General features: G+C 38.6%; 1 protein-coding gene across 2 annotated transcripts in view; it reads left to right on the forward strand.

Moving 5' to 3' along the window:
• Positions 1–22295, forward strand: part of MACF1 (microtubule-actin crosslinking factor 1) — a 352523-nt gene that overhangs the window by 248643 nt on the left and 81585 nt on the right. For both annotated transcript variants that reach the window (XM_008565851.1, XM_008565852.1), the window contains exons 44-52: positions 3212–3378; positions 5034–5190; positions 7069–7186; positions 10707–10769; positions 11568–11809; positions 12828–12957; positions 13820–14019; positions 16320–16815; positions 17511–18982. In XM_008565851.1, coding sequence (XP_008564073.1) covers positions 3212–3378; positions 5034–5190; positions 7069–7186; positions 10707–10769; positions 11568–11809; positions 12828–12957; positions 13820–14019; positions 16320–16815; positions 17511–18982 — 3045 coding nt within the window. The remainder of the gene's footprint in view (positions 1–3211; positions 3379–5033; positions 5191–7068; positions 7187–10706; positions 10770–11567; positions 11810–12827; positions 12958–13819; positions 14020–16319; positions 16816–17510; positions 18983–22295) is intronic.

The following is a 22295-nucleotide window of genomic DNA, read 5'->3' on the forward strand; positions in this document are numbered from 1 at the left end:
GGCGTTGCTCCCGCGCCTCGCTCAGCCAGTGAGCGGGAACCGGTCTGTATGTGGGATCCGAACCCTCGGGCGGGAGCGCCGCCGCGCTTCCCAAGCAGCGCACTTATCCAGTGCGCCACCGGGCCGGCCCCCGGTCATCTTTTTTTAAAAAATAAAAAAATAAAAAGTTACCTAAATAGGGCTGGCCAGTTAGCTCAGTTGTTTAGAGGGCAGTGTTGTAACACCATGGTCAAGTTTTCAGATCTCCATACTGTCCAGCCACACCAAAAAAAGAAAGTTATCTAAATAATTCTTTTCCTGTAATTTTATATATAATTAGATTCATTGATTTCTCTTTGTATTCAAATTTAAGACTTTATTTTTCTTTGTTGATTAAACTTTATTTTTAAATATGTAAAACATTAACGTAGCTCAAAAGTCAAAACTATTCAAAAAATTATAGTCAGGGTATAGGAAGTGAATATGGATATACTCTCATTTTCATTCCTGTCTCTTCCATTCCTATTATCACCTCCCCCATAGAAATGGATTACAAGTTCATTTTTTCTATTTCTTTTTTCCAAAATGAACATACACTCGCATTCTTATTTCCTATTCTTCCTTACAGAAAAGGAGGGTATATTATATATATAATCTTTGGCCCTTTGCTTTTTTACTTAATATGTCCTGGAAGTCATTTAATATTAATTTATAGAGATCTTCTTTATTTTTTTAAAGCCATCTATTAACTGTGTAGATGAACCATGGTTTATTCAATGAGACTGTTATATGTGGACATTCTGGTGGTTATTTCCAAAATTGTGCTATTACAAATGAAAAACCTTGCACATTTTTTCCCATATTGTTGGAAGTATATCTTCAGAATAAGTTGCTTGAGTGGAATTGTTCCATCAAAGGGTAAATGCATGTGTAGTTTGTTAGATAGCCAAATTCTCCTCCACTGGGATTTCATCATTCTGCATCTCCACCAACAGTATATGAGAGTACCTGTTTCTCCTACATATTCACCAACAGAAAATGTTATCAAACTTTTGGATTTTTGCCAGTCTGATAGGGAAAACATGATATCTGAATGTGATTTTAATGTTTATTTCCCTTATGAGTGAAGTTGAGCATCAATTTATACATTTGAGTCATTTTTTTTAAGAACTATTATTTTATGTCTTTTGCCATTTTCCTTTCAAGTTTTTCGGTCTTTTTTTCTTTCTATTTTTAAGAGTTCTTATACTTTAGAGAGATTAGTTCTTTATCTGTGATATGTTGGAAATGTTTTCTTCCAGTTTGTCATTTGTCTTTTGACTTCACTTATGGTGTTTTTTGCCATATAAAGGGTTTTGTTTTGTTTTTTTTATTTTTATTTTTTTTTCCTTTTTGTCTTTTTTTGTGACCGGTAACGGGATCGCAACCCTCGGTGTCGCGCCTGCACCACGCTCAACCAGTGAGCGGACCGGTCTCTATATAGGATCCGAACCCTCGGTGGGAGCGCCACTGCACTCCCAAGCGCCGCACTCTACCGATTGTGCCACCGGGCCGGCCCTTGTTTTGTTTTTAAAATCTTTTACATTGTAGAATTTATTAGTTTTTTATTGAATATGTATTTTTAGTTATAGTTTGAAAGCTTTTTGCCACACCTGGGCTGAAGGAATTTACTCATGCTTTTTTCTAAAACTTATATGTTCATTCTTTCTTTCCTTTCCTTCCTTCCTTTCTCTTTCTTTCTCTTCCTTCTTTCCTTCCTTCCTTCCCTCCCTCCCTTCCTTTTGCATTTGAATCTTTTAACAATTTAAGTTTATTCTGAGGTATGAATTGAGTTTATCTTTTTCCAAAGATCTAAGTTGTTCCCAATACCATTTATTGAAAAGTCCATCTTTTTCCTGAGATTTGAGAAGCCATTTTTGTCATATACAGAATTTCCATGTGTATTTGACTCTATTTCTGGATTTTCTATTCTGTTTCTCTGGGGTATCTATTCATGTACCATAGCATACCACTTTTAATTATAGAGGCTTTATGGTGTGTTTTAATATCTGATAGGGCTAGTCCTAATTTTTTTTTCAGGATTTTTTATCGCTATAACTGCACATTTATTTTTCCATGTGAACTTTAGAATCAACTTTATTCTAGAGGAAAAAAAACTTGTTGGTATTTTTATTTGGGTCATACTAAATGCATTTATTCACACATGTATGTATACATGTATATGCATACACATCTTCACGGATGTCTTTCCAATTCTGCTTTTGTGCTTTTAGGTGTGTTTTAAAGTTTAGGTTTTGTATGTTTCTTGTTAGTTGATAACTAAAATTGAACCTTTTGTGTTGCTATTGTAAATGAAGTTTTCATTCCTGATTTTTATGTGATTTTATATCCTGTTACCTTACTGAATTACTTCATTGTTTGATGTAGTCGTATTGTTGATTCTCTTGGGTTTAAATATATACTTTCCTGTAATCTACAATATAGTTTTACCTCTTCTTTTTCTATTCTAATTGCACAAATTGTTTTCTCTTAGTTGCATTAGCTAATATCTTTAATACAGTGTTAAATAACAGTGGAGGGGCCGGCCCGGTGGCGCACTCGGTGGAGTGCGGCGCTTGGGAGTGCGGCGGCGCTCCCGCCGAGGGTTCGGATCCCATATGGAGACCGGTCCACTCACTGGTTGAGTGCAGTGTGGGCGCAACACCGAGGGTTGCAATCCCGTTGCCGGTTGTGGTGCGGGCGCAACACTGAGGGTTGCGATCCCGTTACCAGTCACGAAAAAAGACATAAATAAATAAATAAATAACAGTGGAGGTAGTGTGTTTATCCCATTTTACAGAAGAGACTATGGAAGCTTAGAGAAATTTAGTATCTTAAGATCACAAGCTAATTAGTGGCAGAGCCATAATTGAGTTTCAGATCTTTTTGACTCCCAAAACCTTCATTCTTTTCATTCTGTCATGCCACCTCCCATGCCTTCTAACATTTGTTTAAAGGAGACAAGACTCCTATGTAATTCCAAGCCACTCTCCAGTGGATTGGAGAGGTCCTACATATTTATTGTTTCTATCTAGCATTTGGGCCAGCTGGCATTCCTCTTTTTTTATTCCATCTTTTTCTACACATTAGGGAGAACTTGCCACAGACTTTACTCTAGATATCTTTCATCTTTTTGAGTACATTTATTTGTAAGGATCAGAGGATTTAATACATTTCTTTGTTTGCTTGACAGGAGCTCAATTTAGAAATGGAAGACCAACAGGAGAACTTAGATACCCTTGAGCACCTGGTAACTGAACTGAGCTCCTCTAGCTTTGCACTGGATCTGTTCCAACACCAGGACAGGGTACAGAACCTCAAAAAGGACTTTACAGAGCTACAGAAGACAGTTAAAGAAAGGTGAGGTTTGTAAGGGCCAAGGGAAGACGACATCCACTTCAACCCCCATTGAGAGTTCTCTGAAAAATCAATTGATAAATACAGATTAATATGAAGAAAAGGCATACAAAATTTTATTATATCATAGTTTTATGTGACACAGGAGCCTTCAGGATGAAGACTCAAAAATATAGAGAAAATTGTCCATATTTATGCTTAGGTTCCATGAAGCAGGCATAGCCATGTAGAAATGTGATTGGACAAGAAACGTATGATTTAATGCTAATAGAAGAGTAGGGAAACCCAGCAAGGCATGTTTGTTCAGATTCTTCTTGGCCTCTCTGGGTAGCATTCATTCCTCCAGGGTATAGGGCAGGACCTGTTCTGGAATGAGAGTCTTATGACCTACATCAGACACAGTAAGTCAGAGAATTTCTTTATGGCCAGCTCCAAGACAGAAAGGCAGGGGGGAAGATTAGAGTATGTCTGTGACCTGCGTTGGGGAAGAGGGATGCTAGATTCTATGACTTGCCTCAAGGAAGAATGAGGCTGAGAGACAGGAGGGCAGGAGAAGATCAGAGGGAAATGTTGCTTTCAAGACTGCTTCTGAGACCTTCACTTTGGGGTATCACTTTCTGGGCCTCCACTATTTTCACATGTTGGTCAGTGTTGGGGAACTATTTTTTCTTGCTGTGGAGTGAAATGATCTTTTCCTTCCTCCTTTACTAGAAAAGATGGCATCTGGCACTCTGTTCCTGAGTCATAGGAGGTTGGAAAGTACCTCATTTAGGCAGACCTACCCAATGTACTTGATGCTTAGTGTTTTCTATTACTAATTAATTCTTTTTCAGTAATGGGGCTGAGTTTCTGCTCTGCTGAATCAACAAAGCTCAGGTTGCCTGGACCAAATAGAACAAATTTGAGGCAGCAAGTAGGATTATGGCAGAATTTGAAATAAAAAGAAAAATTGGAAGAGACTTTCCAGACATAATTAAGGGCTATATTGGCACTCCCCTTACTTGTTTTAGCAGATGACTGCCTTAGTGACTAGAGTAAAGCAGTTACTCCAACCAACATTGTTAGCAGCAAGTTATTTAGTGGAGGGAATTGGGACAAAGGCCAAGAAGGCTTTGTTTTTCTTCCCCTATCCTGAGGGCCTTTTAGCTTTATGAGGAACCATAATCTTTGGGTTGACATTTCACCGACAGATGTGGCCATTTCCAAAATTTTCTCCTGTTTTATTTTATTCATTGGCATGCTAAATTAACCTAGGGCTAATCACCTAATTTCTCACGTTTGAATTGAGTCTTGAAAAAGTCAAATACCTAAAATGTAGTGGAGTTGGAATCAAGATCCAGAGCCTGCATTCTTTCCATTGTATCATAGTACCTAAATAGCAGGCTCCCTTTAGTTTTTTCTCACTTTTACTTTAGCCTAGTGTAAGATTGAAGACTTCTTTTCTCAGAAATGTCCAAACAAGGGCAACAGATTCCTGAGTTTGTTGCTCTCCTGTATTATATGTGGTTGTTCAGCCAAACCTGCTATGGAGAAGATTATGGGAAGGAAAGGCCCTGTTAGGAAACTGATGCCTAAGAGTCCCAGAATGAACCTAGTTTTAGTTCAAGTTGACTTTACAAAGTTTAGTCTGGCAAGTAACAAAACTTCTTTATTGACAGAGAGAAAGATGCATCATCTTGCCAGGAGCAGTTGGATGAATTCCGGAAGCTGATTAGGACTTTCCAGAAATGGCTGAAAGAAACTGAAGGGAGTATTCCACCTTCAGAGACTTTCATGAGTGCTAAAGAGCTGGAAAAGCATATTGAATACCTAAAGGTAGGTGAACAAAAGGGTCTCCAGAAATTGGGCTAGACAGCAGTTTGGAAGCTTGTATGAACTGATTTCTAGCTGTGGTGGGGAAGTGGTTTGAAAAATCCAAGTTATCCATCGGCATCAGATTAGGAATTCCTACATTCTCTTCGTGTGATTCCCACCTACTCCTACCTGACACTACTGAGCACTATGCTTGTAACATCTACTTAAAAACCAGAACCAAACAAATTATCTGGGAATAAAATTTGTAAAGTTTCAGCTACATCTTGGATGACTCTCATGCTATGGTGGGTTATAAAAAGGATAGTTGTCCAAGTGCAATCCTTGAGAACCTCACACTCTCATTGTATGTATGAGAATTAGATGAATACATGTGAGCAGGTGACCAGATATATAATCAGGAAATCAAAGAGAGAACTAATACTACTCCATCTAATAAAGAACAAGTTAGAATCAGATAGTTGGAAGGTATCTTCTAGGATGAGACCAACCTTCCTCCCATCCCCTACAGAATCCCTTCTGTACCATCTTGGATTCATAGTCATCCAACCTCTGCTTGCACCTCTGACATAATCTTCTTTTTGTGAAAATAAGCCAAATCTGCCTCTAACAGATTCTCGTGCATTCGTCCTTATTTTCTAAGTAAAGCTTTATCCTCAGCAGATGAAAAAGAAGAGTTTGATCGCTTTCGCAGAGCTGGTACCAGTAGCATTTGCTGTCGGGAATTACCTAGGACAGAGGTTCCCCAACTTTCTTGGTTCACAATGCCCTTGGTGCTTCAAGAAATTTTTCATGGCACCTCAAGGTCTCCCCCTGACCCAAAACAATTTAATAGTTCCACTCACTAAGTAGTTGGGTCCAGACAACTTAACAGTAGTTGTTCACATGGTGTCCAACAGATGTCACTGTATTTCCCTCAAAATTTTAAAATATCCTGTGAGTCAGTGCATAGTTTGGGGACTGTGGTACTTGGGAATCAAGGTGATTAATGAAAGAATTGACAAGCTGTTTGAAGTTAGGCAGCATGAGCTTGGTAGGTGTTAATGGCTCTGTGTCTTTTTCTCCTGCTACTCAGCAGCTTAAAGTCAAAAGCAATCTAAGTAGATTGTCAGGGATATTTAGTGTGGAGGAAGGGACTGAAGGTTAAGATGGTGTCCCTGCTTTGAAAGGAGTAAAATCCTACTGCTGTGGCAGGCAGTCACATGTTAGAGACATAGCATGACCTAGTCCTTTTGTCTTAAAACAGGTGCCATTGTTTCCTAATGGCTTTCTATGGTCGTTAGAGCTCTGGTTTCAGCCCTACCATAAAGTTCTCTTGATAAATGCAACATTTAGTCTGTGATTCTCTGTATTTCTCCACATGTCAATATCTAGCTCCTCATTTATCCTTCAGTAACCATTTCTTTTTTATTCTTTACATGTATGCTGCCCCTTTTTGTCTACCTGGCAAACTCTTTTCTTAATTCAAAGCTTTCCTCCCTCTAGGCAGAATTAAATGTGTCTCCTCTTGTGCTCTGAGTTCACTGTCCATATTTCTGTAATAACATTTATCACGTTATAATGCAATTGATAATCTGAACTGCTGGTTTTAGGAACTGTGTCATAATCCTCTTTTGTATCCCCAGTGTTTGGCATGGTGCCTGGCCTATACTAAAATCTCAATAAATATTTGATGAATGAGTAAATAAATTAGAAGTTCCTGAAAATTCAAGGATATTATCCTCTCGTACCTTGGCTGGCTAAATCAGGATCTTGAAATGGCTGAATATATGAGGATGGTCTTAATGCTTGTCAAAACTTTAGAGAGTATGTGTGGAACAGGTGTCCCTACTTATGAGAAGGCCCCAGATGTTACATTTAGTCATTTTGTTCTATAAACAGGGTCTCCTAGATGACTGGGCAAGTAAAGGAACTCTGGTGGAAGAGATCAATTACAAAGGCACTTCTTTAGAAAATCTCATCATGGAGATCACAGCACCTGATTCCCAGGCCAAGACAGGTGAGTACAGGCTCTTCAAAATATAGTAAATAAACATCATCCTTTGCTTTGACCTTTGGAGATGCCCCTTTATTTAATTAAAGTCAGAATCAAGTTTGAATATGAAAACAAAGGGTGTCCACAAAGCAGTCTTCCCCTTCAACCTGATCAGTTTCTTCCATTGCTCCATTTTGCAAAATTTCTTCCCATGATGGGAAAAATAAATATACTAGTTGGCCCACTTAGAACTGTCAAATGAACAAAGAAGAATTAAAATAGGTTTTAATTTTGAGGAGTTTCTCTTTTAAACATGTACATGGGATTGGGTATGCATGATTTTTAAACTTGGATCAGCCCTGGGTGGGTATGAACATGATATCCAGGTAGGTATTTGGGAGTCAGTATTGGTACACCAGAGACTGGTGCACTTCCTTGAAGGGGTACATAGATTGTGTCCAAATGTATGAATAATCCTCTGGCTGTAAATTAAGTCTTTTAAGTAAAATCCAATGTGAATTCACAGTCACTTGCTGGTGGTTATTTGGGATCTCATGGGTTTTATTACCAAACGATGACAGTGTTCTCATATAGTCAATTTAATGGTAAAGGAAAAGTTTACTTTCTTTTTCCTCCTGGGAATGTCTACTTTTCTTTGGTATCCTAAAGTTTAAAAATTTCTTGGAACTATACAGAAGTGACATTTCAGGGAATTAGAGATTTTTATACTCTAAGGTCAGTGACATTACCATGTGACTAGGTCAGGAGTCAGCAAACTTTTTCTGAAAAGGGCCAGATAGTAAATATTTCAGGCTTGCAGACCACATAGTCTCTGTCACACATAACATAACTGCCAGTGTGGCACAGAAGCAGCCATAGACAGTACAGAAATTGGGCTGACCGGTTAACTCAGTTGGTTAGAGTATGGTGCGATAAAACCAAGGTCCAGGGCTCGATCCCTATTCCAGCCAGCTGCAAAAAAAAAAAAAAAAAAAAAAAAAAAAAAAAAAATGTAGAAATGAATGGGTGTGGCTGTGTTCCCATAAAACTTTATATATAGAGACAGAAAAATGGCCAAATTTGGTTGGTAGGCTATAGTTTGCTGACTCCTGGACTTAGATCAGTCATTTTTCAAGCATTTTAAAGCACTAGTATTTTTTTGAGAAAATGAAAATCTCATAAAGAGCCCTACTGCATAAAACAAATAATACTTTGTTGGCCTAAATTTCCCTTATATGTTAATGTATAGCATTTATCTATTATGACATCCATCAGTGAGAATATTGAGACTATCTTAATGAACAGAAAAATTTTGGGCCGGCCTGGTGGCGCACTGGATAGTGCACCGCTTGGGAAGTGTGGCGGCGCTCCCGCCCGAGGGTTCGGATCCCACATACGGACCGGTTCCCGCTCACTGGCTGAGCGAGGCGCGGGAGCAGCACCGAGGGTTGCAATCCCGTTGCTGGACACGGAAAAAGACAAAAAAAAAAAAAAGAAAAATTTCAAAAGGAGGATTATTGGATGACATCTTCACTATCTGATTTATTTCTAAATTTTGGTTGATTTGATTCTATCCAGAAAACATGACTTACACAGATAAGTAATTGCAAATGATGACAAATGTTTTTAAAAGTTCACTTAATCTCAGGATACTCTTTGCTTAGACTGAACTAGAGACTTAAAAGTGACATAATACGAAATTGTTTCAAAGTTAAACCACTGAGAATATTTAATAAGGGCTCACATTCTTTTTTTAAACATAGAAAACACCTAAAATGCATTGAGGATAAAAGCTGTCTATAAGCTGACATCATCTTGACCTGAAGTGTTAAGAATTCTATTATCATTAGATCCCCACACCTGCCAACCACCAAAAAAAGGAAAAGAATTATATTATCATACATTTCTGTCCTGATGAGAGCTTGCTCTGAGTAGATGTACCTCAAACTTCTTTGTCATTTTATTTTATATATCACACATGTGCTATAGCTGTTTTTCTTTGTACAGTACAGGAGTGGACATGCACAGATTTGTATATTATAAAGTGCTGTTGAAGTACTACCACCTTTCCAGTCAGTAACACTTAAAAAGAAGTTTAAATATATGCACGGAAGTGAAAGGAGCTACTTTATTCTCCCCACGAAAGCAACATAAATTGATTATGACTAGTGGCTTAAGATGTGGTATTCAACATAATAGAAAGTGCATGTTTTATTGTCATTTCTAAGTAGTTAGAAATTTACCTGAATGTCAAACTTAAACCAACATTTACAGAATCTTTAAAGCACCTCCCTGAGTGCTTTGAAAATCACTTTCAAAGTTCTTTCAACTCTAAAAAATCATGAATATTCCAGTTCCTTACGTTTGTGTAGCTTCTTTTGTTTCATAAAGTGCTTTCACAAACATTATCTTATCTCCTCTCTCCAATAACCCCATGAAAATTGACAGGATAGTTAATATTATCTTCATATCCTAGAGAAGAGTCTGGTTAAGAAACTGTGTCCATAGATTAAGGTTCACATACTGAGTTAGTGACAGCCTTGGCTAGGACCTTCTTCTCCTAATTACTAGTCCAGTTTCTTTTTTGCCATAACCACACTGCAATGAAATATGATTTCTCTGTTTTCTTTAATTGAAAATACAGTAATATTAACATTTAAAAGGTTTATAATCCCCATCCTAACTCAACTATTTTTAATATAACCTTATGTGTGACTTTTTGCACAGAGAAATCCGTGCACATAAGTTTTATTCTGTCCTTTTAATGTAACATTATATCATGAATATTTGTTCAGATTTATATATAATCTTTATTATTACATGACTTGGTTTTTACTTAACTTGGGAAACGCCTCTGAAATACAAGAAATCAACTCCGGGAGAATATGGGTAGAACTGTGGTAATTAGAAACAGAACGAAAGGCCCAAAGCAGAGTTTCTGGGAATGTTTATGAGCCAAATTTATTGATGCTTATAATTTGTTTTCTGGTAGGAAAAGGGGAGCAGGAAGAGGTCATGAAAGGAAAGACAGGGAATCTACCTGCAGAAATAAATATAAGAAGGTCTCATTTTAATGTCTTTAATGAAAGAATGCTGTTTTTCTTATGTTCCTAATGGTACTTATTGTTCATTTTTATTATATTGAAAGTGATTGATAATAAAGGTGAATCTTTCTGGCTTTATACTCATTCCAAAATGTGGCAGATACCATTCTAAATACTTAATAGTTTTAGCAATACTTGCTTCACAAAATTAGGACAGGGTTCAGAGAATTCAAGTTGGAGATTTAAGAAGAGAAATTTGAATTTCCTCTAGAAAGGGTTAAGAATCATTTCTGTTAAGGAGCTAAAACAACTTGAGTGACACTTCGTTGCCTGGCAGCTAAATTAAAATAATTTGTCTCTTTCCATGAGTATGTTGTCCTGTGCTGTGTTAACCTCCTGATACCCAACCTTAAAGTGAGTGCCATAGAACAAATTCAGTGCCTGTATGTATTCTTAACACGTTGGTCTTGCCCTGTTTGTCTCCCTGTCCTTCTGCTCAGGTTCCATACTGCCCTCTGTAGGAAGCTCTGTAGGCAGTGTAAACGGATACCACACCTGCAAAGGTGAGAATGCCATTTCAACAGTGCCTCTTTGTTGGGTGTGTTAGGACAGTATTCGTGTTTGCATCTGTGTATGTTTCAATATGTATGGAAGCAATGCTGCCAGGGTGCACGTGAGGGTGAAAATCTGGGGAGAAGCAACTGTGATGCCTCTCTGTTTGCTGGCTATCTGCTAAACAGGTTGGCAGCACCTGAAACTAAAGGTACTGAGGAAATAAACTAGATCACTAGATAAGGCCAATAAGGAAAGACCTTGAAAAATACATGCAAATCTTTGAATTATAAAGAAGCTATGCTAAATCTGACTGGTTAGCTCACTTGGGAGAGCGTGGAGCTGACAACACCAAGTTCAAGGGTTCAGATCCCCATACTAGCCAGCTACAAAAAAAAGAAGCTATGCTAGAGGTAATCTAGTCTAGCCTTCAGCCTCTCACCTGGGTGATTTCTCTGTAATTTGTAGAATAGGGAGCAGAAGAATGCTCCCAGCCCATTAATCCCAATAGCACACTATGGTTGAATTCTTACTTTTGCTCCCTTCACCTTTATTGTTCCCATGTTTATTTAGCATTTTAAGGCATACATCTGAGTATATAATGCCAAAACTAGAAAGCAGATAATGAGAGCTCTTTTGCTTTGTGTACGTAAACAAGAACTTTTATGTGATTTAGCAGGAAGATAATCCTTAGTTCACTAGAAGGAGTAGAAGAGATGCTTAATCCTGACAAGTAATTCAGGAGAGAGGAACTAAAGGGAATGCTTGGAGAGCTATTTCTGGTCTGATTTCTGTTTCTGTGATATTAGATCTGACGGAGATTCAGTGTGACATGTCAGATGTAAACGTGAAGTATGAGAAACTCGGGGGCGTACTTCGAGAACGCCTGGAAGGACTTCAGGTTGTCCTCAGCAGGATGGAGGAAGTTCAGAGGGAGGCCAGCTCAGTGCTGCAGTGGCTAGAATCAAAAGAGGAAGTCCTGAAATCCATGGATGCCTCGTCATCTCCAACCAAGACAGAAACAGTGAAAGCCCAAGCTGAATCTAACAAGGTACTGTGTTTACATTAACTGTATCCCAACACTAAGAGGAAGGGACTGCCATCCCAGTGTCCTTCCCAAGCCCAGGGAACTGAAAGTAAGGCTACAATGAGCAGTATTTTTGACTTCAAAATGATTAATATTACTTAACTCTCCTAGAGAATTGTCTTACCTGTGAAATTAGAAATTGCTATAAATCAGATTAGGAAACAAAACCAGGTATGTTTGCAGAAAGAGAATAGCCCTCCCCAGAAGCATCAACTCACTGAGAATGGGATCTCATTTTCTATATGATGCTGTGAGCCAAATCATTCTTTTGGAGGGACTTAAATAACTGTGATTACAGTTCATTCTTCAGGTTGACATGTGTGACTAGGAAAAATGTCAGAAGATAAAAGACCACAGAAAATCCTGTAAGAAGAGGGCTGGCTGGTTAGCTCAGTTGGTTAGAGCACAGTGTTATAACACCAAGGACAAGGATTCGGATCCCCGGCCAGTTACCAAAAAGAAAAGAAAATCCTGTAAGGAATTTATTCTTTTGGTGGCTGCCTGGTATGGGGATCTGAACCCTTGATCTTGGTGTTATCAGCACTGTGCTTCCCAAGTGAGCTAACTAGCCAGCCCCATGTAAGAAATTTTTACCGAAGGTTTTGACTTGGGTTTTTTGGTGTTTTGGTTCCCAAAATTTTTAGTATTCCAGTTGAGCATAGCACATCATCTCCAATTACAAAAACATCATCATCATATCTTGGCACTTTTAGTTTATAGTGATTAATATAATAATTCTGTCTTGTTGGGTTCTAGTGCTGTGTTGTACATGAAAGAAACTCAGATCTTGCCATCTAAATTTTCATTTTGAAGTAAAAATCGAAGCAGAAAGGTTAAGTACCTTAAAATCACAAAACAAGTTATGGATTAGAATCAGAGTAGAGCCTATAACTGTTGTCCAGCCTTCCAGTCATTTCTACCACACACACAGCTTTGTTTCCTGTTCATAATCTCATGGCATGCATGATATTCTCTCTCCTAGGCCTTCCTGGCTGAATTGGAACAGAATTCTCCAAAAATCCAAAAAGTAAAGGAAGCCCTGGCTGGATTATTGGTGACATATCCTAACTCACAAGAAGCAGAAAATTGGAAGAAAATGCAAGAGGAGCTCAGTAAGTTGTCACAGGGGTGTTGCAAGTTCACTAAATTGCTTGTCTTCAAAGCCAATAGAGAATTTCAGTACATTGTATAAAGCAGGAGTTATTTTTCTTAATTTTCATAAATAAACTATAGGCCCACATAGGGCCAGAGTGTGCCTGATTAGGGAAAAAATTTAGAGAATCCACTCAAAGAGTCAGAAATTTGGCTTCTTTGTGCAAGTCAGACTGACAATCTACTGTGATCAAGAATCAAAGAGAGGGCCGGCCCCGTGGCTCACTTGGGAGAGTGCAGTGCTGGTGGCACCGAGGCCGTGGGTTCGGATCCTATGTGGGGATGGCCGGTGCACTTACTGGCTGAGCGTGGTGCAGACCACACCGTGCCGAGGGTTGCAATCCCCTTACCGGTCGAGAAAAAAAAAAAAAAAGAATCAAAGAGAGCATTGATGATAAAAATGAAAAATGGGAAATAATCTAAATATTCAATAAAGAGATTAGATAAGTTTTGTTCATAATACTGAACTATAAATAATGTAGATGAATATTTACTAGCATGAAAGGCATATTGACATGAAAGATGTTTACTATACAGTAAATTTTAAAATAATGTAGTGTATTTTACATTCACTTGTGTGTGTGTGAGTGCATAGTTCTGTGCAATTTTATCACGTGTAGTTTCATTTAACCACCACCACAGTCAAGATGTAGAATTGTCTGTGCTACTTTAGTAAAAATCTTAAGAGGTTATTTTTAATTAAAAAAAATTTAAAATCCTGCTCCTGGGGTCATTTCCTGTAGTATATTAGGAACATAATTTAGGGACCAGGCCAGTTGCTGATGAGGGTAAGAGATACATTCTCTCATTTCCTCTCTACAGATTCCCGATGGGAAAGGGCCACTGAGGTGACTGTGGCTCGGCAAAGGCAGCTAGAAGAATCTGTAAGCCATCTGGCCTGCTTCCAGGCTGCAGAATCCCAGCTCCGGCCCTGGCTGATGGAGAAGGAACTCATGATGGGAGTGCTGGGGCCCCTCTCTATTGACCCCAACATGTTGAATGCACAAAAGCAACAGGTCCAGGTGAGCAATATAGCTTAATGTTTTAAAGCAAAGAAACTAGAGTCACATATCCTGGGTTTGAGTGCTGTTCCCAGCAAGTAGATTTCACATGACCCTGGACAAGTCATTTAACCTCTCAAGTCTTGGTTTTTTCAGTTTAAATGAGATTTTTGTAAGGTATTTATCAAGGTGTATGTCAAATAGTAAATAATAGTCACTAATTCTATTATTATCATCATTAAGTGGATGAGAGAATGAGAAACTTTCTGATACTGCTTTGGCCTGGTAGCCTGGTCCTTGAAGTTTTCTGATTCATTTATTTTTTTTTTTTAGCAGCTGGCCAGTATCGGAATTATAGAATCATTTTATTTTTAAATCTCAGTAATAGTGATCTTCATTACTTAGTGTAATATATCTTCATTAGTTAATATAATATATGCTGGCTTCATTTAAAGATTTTCTGCAGATCAAACTTCAAAAAAATTGACTTAAGTGCCTAACATCATAGAAATTTGGTTTAGTCAAAATTATGTCTTTTCCAATGAAATCCTGCCCAGAACCTTTTCCTTGCCTCACATCCTCCACAAACCTGTTCCATTTCTTCCCACCTTCTACCAAGTTCCCTAAGTTAAGACCTAAGAGTAATTTTTGAGAGAACACTTTCTTTCAGTCCGTGCATTTAAGTAATTATTGAGTCCTATTTGGTCTAGTTACAAATATTTTTCTCATCCAGTGGTTCTCAAACATTTTGGTCTAAAAACTCTTTTATTCTCTTAAAAACTATTGAGGATCCCAAAGAGCTTGTATTTATCTATTGATATCAATTGATATTTACTGTATTAAAACACTGAGGAATTTTTAAAATATGTATATATTAATTAACTTTAAAATAAGAATCATAAAACCATTATGTTAACATAGTAACATATTTTTTATGAAAAAATATTTTCTAAAACAAAAAATTTGATGAGTGGCATTGTTTTATATCTTTGCAAATCTATTTAATGTCTGGTAAATTGAATATTCTCATATCTGCTTCTGCATTCAATCTGTTGTGATAGTAGATGTCATGTAGCCTCTGGAAAACTCCACTGAACATTTGTGAAAGAATAAGAATTTGAAAAGGCAAATAACATCTTAGTTATTATGAAAATAGTTTTGATCTCTGTGCCTTTACTAACCTGAGGCCCTATTGAAGTAACATTCCACCAGCTTTACTCTTTGCTGTGCTTGGAGAACTCATTCTTTATTGTCACCTCTGGGGGGCCTTTCCTGATTTCTCTTTTCTACCTTTTGTCATCCTCAACAGAATCAATCCCCTTTACTCCATGCTTTCACATTTCATGTTCTATGTTCACATCAGTGTTTTATCATTTTTGCTTTCATTACATTTTATTATAGTTTGTTGTTCACATATCTGTTATTTCCTTAGGTCATTGGTATTTTTATACAGTGTAAATGCCGATTACTTTTCATAAATTATCTCATTTAGTCCTTATAACAGCCAAGATAAGTTCCTCACTATCCTCGTTTTACAGATGAGGATGCTGAGGTTTGGAGAACTTTAAAAAACTTGGCTAAGATTATACAGCTAGTGAGTGATGGAGCCAGGATTTGAATGCAGGCAGTCTGACTCCAGACTGCCCATAATCGTAACTTTGATGAGTAGCAGGAGATAGAAAATAAATAAAGCATGTTTCTTACTTTAAAGAAGCTCTTTATCTAATTGCGATGTATTGTAATGTACATTTTATATATGTGCTGTTAGAATTCTGAGAAAGAAGCTAAGGAAAACAGAGGCACTGAAGGTTGAAATGACTATGCAGCCAGTAATATAGCTGGCTCCGGGATCCAATGTTCCAAACTCCTAGTTCAGAGGCTTGGGTGTTGCATGGCAAAGCTGATGAATGCCAATCCAGAGAACAAACTTCCTAGCCTAAGCCAACCTTAATAACTGATGTCAAAACAGAACAGGACAAATAAGGAAAAGAAATAAAATATATACTATCAACGATCCTTTCAAAATAAGTTTTTATTAAACAATTGTTAGGTGATACTGCATTGGCCTAGTAGCCCAGTCCTTGAAATTTTCCGATTTTTTTATTTATTTTTGGCAGCTGGCCAGTATGGGGATCTGAACCTGTGACCTATAGTGTTATAAGGCTGAGCTCTAATCAGTTGAGCTACACAGCCAGCCCCCTGGTTTATTTTCAAAAGGGATTGGCACTATTTAGTACAATCCAAAAATCAGTTTTTTATTTTGATGCTGCTTTTAGATCTATTTTTTCTATTTAAATGCTTTTGTGTCATTTCTGTTTCAGTTTATGCTGAAGGAATTTGAAACACGCAGGCAACAGCATGAGCAGCTGAATGAGGCAGCTCAGGGCATCCTAACAGGCCCTGGTGATATCTCTCCATCCACCAGTCAAGTACAGAAAGAACTCCAGAGCATCAATCAGAAGTGGGTTGAGCTGACTGACAAACTCAATTCCCGTTCCAGCCAAATTGACCAAGCTATTGTCAAAAGCACCCAGTACCAGGAACTGCTCCAGGATTTATCAGAGAAAGTGAAGGCAGTTGGACAGAGATTGAGTGGCCAGTCGGCCATCAGCACCCAACCTGAGGCTGTAAAGCAACAATTGGAGGAAACTAGTGAGATTCGATCTGACTTAGAGCAATTAGACCACGAGATTAAGGAGGCTCAGACACTGTGTGATGAACTCTCAGTGCTCATTGGTGAGCAGTACCTCAAGGATGAGCTCAAGAAGCGTTTGGAGACAGTTGCCCTGCCTCTTCAAGGTTTAGAAGACCTTGCAGGTGAGTTGGGGAGAGGAACACACTTCTGCCATTATTAGTGGCAAGCAGAAAGGAGTCCCAAGAATCTAGCATGACCCTTAAGTATCTTTTGGACTCAGAATAGTTTTAATTTATCCCCTCTTCCAGCTATAGTGAGAACTGCTGTGGTTATTACACACTGATCACTAACAGTATGTGAAGATTTACATAGCATAGCCCTAGAGATAAGAGGACTAATATAAATTCAGCCAGCAAGTAGAGACTTAGCCCTATAGGTGTACTAACTAACAGGTGGAGTTACATACACACTTTCACTGATACTTATTTTCTTTATATCATGCATACACACACACACACACACACACACACACATCATATATGCAAAGTTAAAACATGTTCTGGACTTCTTATGATGACCTTGTACAAGAAAAACTATGTCATTAATTCATTGCCTCCTCTGGAAATGTTTATGACTTTCACTTTTTACTGGCTAAGAAATAAAAATTTACTTCTGTTACTCAGATCACCTTTTGAGGTTAATATGAGGATTGAGTAAGATATAGTATGTGAAGGAGCCCAGTTATGTGCCTCTTTTATGGTAGGTCTTCAGTTAATGTCAGTTTCCTTCCCCTAAGATTAGACCATGTACTCTCAGCAAAACATTTTAAATGCCATGTTCAGGCTTGATTGATTTCAATTTCATTTTCTCATTTCAGCTGATCGCATGAACAGACTCCAGGCAGCCCTTGCCAGCACCCAGCAGTACCAGCAAATGTTTGATGAGCTGAAGACCTGGTTGGATGACAAACAAAGCCAGCAAGCAAAAAACTGCCCAATTTCTGCAAAATTGGAGCGGCTACAGTCTCAGCTACAGGAGAATGAAGAGTTTCAAAAGAGCCTTAATCAACACAGTGGTTCCTATGAGGTGATTGTGGCCGAAGGGGAATCTCTGCTTCTTTCTGTACCTCCTGGAGAAGAGAAAAGGACTTTACAAAACCAGTTGGTTGAGCTCAAAAGCCATTGGGAAGAGCTTAGTAAAAAAACTGCAGATAGACAATCTATGCTCAAGGACTGTATGCAGAAAGCTCAGAAGTATCAGTGGCACATGGAAGACCTTGTGCCATGGATAGAAGATTGTAAGGCCAAGATGTCTGAGTTACAGATCACTCTGGATCCAGTGCAGCTAGAGTCCAGTCTCCTGAGATCAAAGGCTATGCTGAGTGACGTAGAGAAGCGCCGCTCCCTGCTGGAAATACTGAATAGTGCTGCTGACATTTTGATCAATTCTTCTGAAACTGATGAAGATGATATCCGGGATGAGAAGACTAGGATCAACCAGAACATGGATGCCATTACAGAAGAGCTACAGGCCAAAACAGGGTTGCTTGAGGAAATGACTCAAAGGCTCAAGGAGTTCCAGGAAAGCTTTAAGAATATTGAAAAGAAGATTGAAGGAGCTAAACACCAACTTGAGATCTTTGACGCTCTGGGCTCTCAAGCCTGTAGCAACAAGAACCTGGAGAAGCTAAGAGCTCAACAGGAAGCACTGCAGGCTCTGGAGCCTCAGGTAGACTATCTGAGGAACTTCACACAGGGGCTGGTAGAAGATGCCCCAGATGGATCTGATGCTACCCAGCTTCTACATCAAGCTGAAGTCACCCAGCAAGAGTTCCTAGAAGTGAAGCAAAGAGTAAACAGTGGCTGCATGACGATGGAAAACAAACTGGAGGGGATTGGCCAGTTTCACTGCCGAGTCCGAGAGATGTTTTCTCAATTGGCGGACCTGGACGATGAACTAGATGGCATGGGTGCTATTGGCAGAGACACTGATAGCCTCCAGTCCCAAATTGAGGATGTACGGCTATTCCTTAACAAAATCCAAGTACTTAAGTTAGACATAGAGGCCTCTGAAGCAGAGTGCCGACAAATGCTGGAAGAAGAGGGAACTCTGGACTTGTTAGGTCTCAAGAGGGAGCTAGAAGCCCTGAACAAACAGTGTGGCAAACTGACAGAAAGGGGTAAAGCTCGGCAGGAACAGCTAGAGCTGACACTGGACCGTGTAGAGGACTTCTATAGGAAATTGAAAGAACTCAGTGATGCAACCACAGCGGCAGAGGAGGGAGAGGCGCTTCAGTGGGTAGTGGGGACCGAAGTTGATGTCATCAACCAACAACTAGCAGATTTTAAGGTAGGTCTTGACCTTGATTTTTAATCTTTTTCTGTCTAATATGTGTATTTCTTCACTTGTAACTTAGAAACCGATTGAGTATACATTTTAACTTCTGTCTCTGGATTCATTCTCACTTCCGTCACCATCAAAGCACACTGTTTGGAGACTAAACAGTCTCTTGGACTTTCTGAGCAAACTGGTTTTAAGATTTTTTTATTGTAGTTTATTTTAGTTTTTATAACCAGTTAAGGATATAGAAAGAAATATTCAAACATTATCTCTTACTCTGTGAATCTCCTTCTGTGATTTCTTGAGATTTCAAATTAACCAACCGATTTTATAACAGCAGTGAATGTGTCTTTGGGTCCCTGTGTTTCAAATTGAGGTATGAGAAGCCGTAAGATAAACATGGGCTCATCTTCCTAAAGTGTTGATTTTACACAGATTTCAGGGGGGAAATTATTGATGTACTGTTGATACATTAGGGAATAAAATATAAAATTCTCATGAATTATTAAGATAAAACATGACACTTCAAAGAAATTTCCCACTTATAGCAAGCAGCGTAAGAATACACTCCAGACTCCTCAAGAGTTTAAATTCTTTGCCTATAAGAAAGTTTGAGAAGTACTACTTTAACTGCAAAAATCTTTTAATTATTTGCCTGAGTAAGAATTTTCAGTCTTGAGATTTCATGAGTCTAAATTTAAACACCAGGGGATGACTAGACAACTTGTCCCGAAAGTGTGGATTTCCTGGGTGAGGAGCTTGTCTGTTGGGTCCTGGCTTGTCTGTGCGAGCCTTTTGCCCCAGTGGTTTTCTTTGTTGTAAATACCTAAAGGTGTCTCATTCTGCCACTGTGTCCTTCTTTCACTTTATTTTCATCATTAATGTTAATTATTCCCATTTAGACAATTAATACTCCTTACCATAGCGTAAATTTGTTTTTTCCCTGCATGTCAGAATTCTTTCTCTTAAAAGCAGGGATGAAGAGGTGATATTGACACCAGGTCAGAGCCACACAGTCCCTAGAAAGGTCATACCTTTGTAGACAAGATTCTAGTACAGAAAGGTGGCTGTTTCAGAAGGGCCCCTCTAGGAGCTTAGGGGACATTCAGCATTAAAGTGGGACATTGGCAGAAAGCCCCCTGACCGTGTTTGGAGATATTACAATTTGGAGCAACAGAAGTCATTGTATTTGGATGTCTTGAGGCACTTAGATAAGGAAAAGGTAGGTAGAGAAGATTCAAACCCATGAGCCAATGTGTGTTCTTAGGAAGTCCCACATCCTATTCCTGTGGCAATATGGCCTCCCATTTTAGCTTGCATGTTTTTCTTTCCTCTACTGTTGTAAGCTTTTTGAAAGCAGAGACTCTCTTCTACCAGTATGCTTCAATTATCCAATTTACTTGGATCCAGGTTTCTTAAAATTAACTGTCTAATCAACTAAATAAATTTCTTAGAAAACTGAAGCTTATCCCTTTAGGATACGAAATATTTTTATCTAAGCAGATTCTGGTTCATGTAGGAATTATTTTTAATTTTATTTGCCTTATTTATTTTATTTTATTTTATTTTAAGTTACTGGTAAGGGGATTTTAACCCTTGACTTGGTGTTGTCAGCACCACACTCTCCCAAGTGAGCCACGGGCTGGCCCTTATTTGCCTCATTTTCTAAACATTGTATTGCACCAAGTTTTTCTTAATGAGTGCAAGTTAACATTTTAAAAATTGTACTGTTCTCTACTATGGTGATGTTCTCAATGATATTAGAGACATTTGGGGCTGCTTTTTATTAAATGTTCCTAAATTACTGTGCAGTTTGAGTTCTGTATCAAAGTTCTTGTTTAGGGCCTCTACATTGTACTGGTAGGATTGGCTCTGTGTATATGTGTTATAGGAGGGAGGTAGCTTCTGTTTTGTTCCCCACTACCATGATATCAGGTATTATTTCTTACTGCTATCACTTTTCACTGCTGTCACTGGGTCTGCCTTTAGCAGTCTACCCTTCCCTTCTAATTGTTGGTGAGCTAGAAAATGAAGTAAACAAGCCTGTTAAAATTATATTAAATATGAGCTGGAATATAAGAATGAGTCAACAGGTATGTTTGGATTTGAGGACAAGTCATCTTTTCCTTTTCATTTAATTCTTGGTTTCTACAGACATTCTGAATTTTGATGTTGCTGGAAGATTTCAAGAACTTACTGGGCATTACTATATTTGTATCCTAGTATGTTGCCTGGTAGTGCTCAGAGTTTAGTAGCTGCTTAGTAACTTGCTATAGCCAACTTGTCTCATTGATTACTAAGAAGAAGCTTCCCACTATGAGTATTATGGATGAGAAGGCTAGGACCAGACACTGATCATCTGGGCACCTGCAGAGTATGTGTATCTGCAGGGGACTCGTGTTGACAAGACAAGCTGGAAGGAGAGTGGGAAAAGGGAGGAAGGTGGTATAGTGTCTTGTGTGTGATCCATCTTAGGTTACTGTAAAATGATCAGTATCTCTCCTCAAGATGGGGATGCAAATCAGAAGTCCTGTTCTAGCGGTCTACCTTATAGGGAAGTCAGAAGCTTTGGAAAGAGTTTTTGCCTCCTCCCAGCCAAGATCTTTGGTTAGGAGAGGAGGAACACACTCCTGACTAAACTCATGCTGAGCTCATGGGAAGTGAAAACAATGAAGCAGGGAAGACTGTGTGTCAGTCAGTTCCATGGTCCCCTAGAGGCTGCATGAAGGGAAGGTCTTTTTGGATCCATTCTGAGGACTGAGTCATTTTCATGGTTTGAGTGTTGCGTTCCTGGGTAAATGTGCTGTAGTCCAGCAATAAATTAATCTTCCCTTATACCAGCAGCAGGCTAGATTCACAAAGTGTGACTCTGCTTTCAGATTCAAATTATTTTTAATAAGGAACAAACAAGGGATGAAGATAAATATTAAAAACACCATTTGCTTTAAGTTTTCAGCTCTTTTCTTTTTTAATGGGATCATACTCTCAGCACAGAATCTACATAAGAGAAAAGCATATGAATCTGTGAGACAGAAATGCAGGGCCTGCTTTGACCTCACTAGCTCCATGGGGGATAATTGGAATAGACAGATGAGTCAGGTCTGTGGAGAACCCCCAGGCTTGCTTGGGACTGTGCAGTAGTGCTAATAAATCCAAGGAGCTACAGCTAGTTGGTGGGAAAAATTACTTCCTCCTTAAATGAATGTGGAAAACTATAAATCATTATTCCCAGGAAAGGCTTTCCCTCAGTTGCTTCAAAATAATTGGTAGAATCTGGTCAGCCAGTGAGGACTTATCAAGTGGGAATGAAAGAGAGTTCTTT

The sequence above is a fragment of the Galeopterus variegatus genome, unplaced genomic scaffold (genome assembly GCF_000696425.1).
Source record: "Galeopterus variegatus unplaced genomic scaffold, G_variegatus-3.0.2 Scaffold209, whole genome shotgun sequence".
Lineage (NCBI taxonomy): Eukaryota > Metazoa > Chordata > Mammalia > Dermoptera > Cynocephalidae > Galeopterus > Galeopterus variegatus.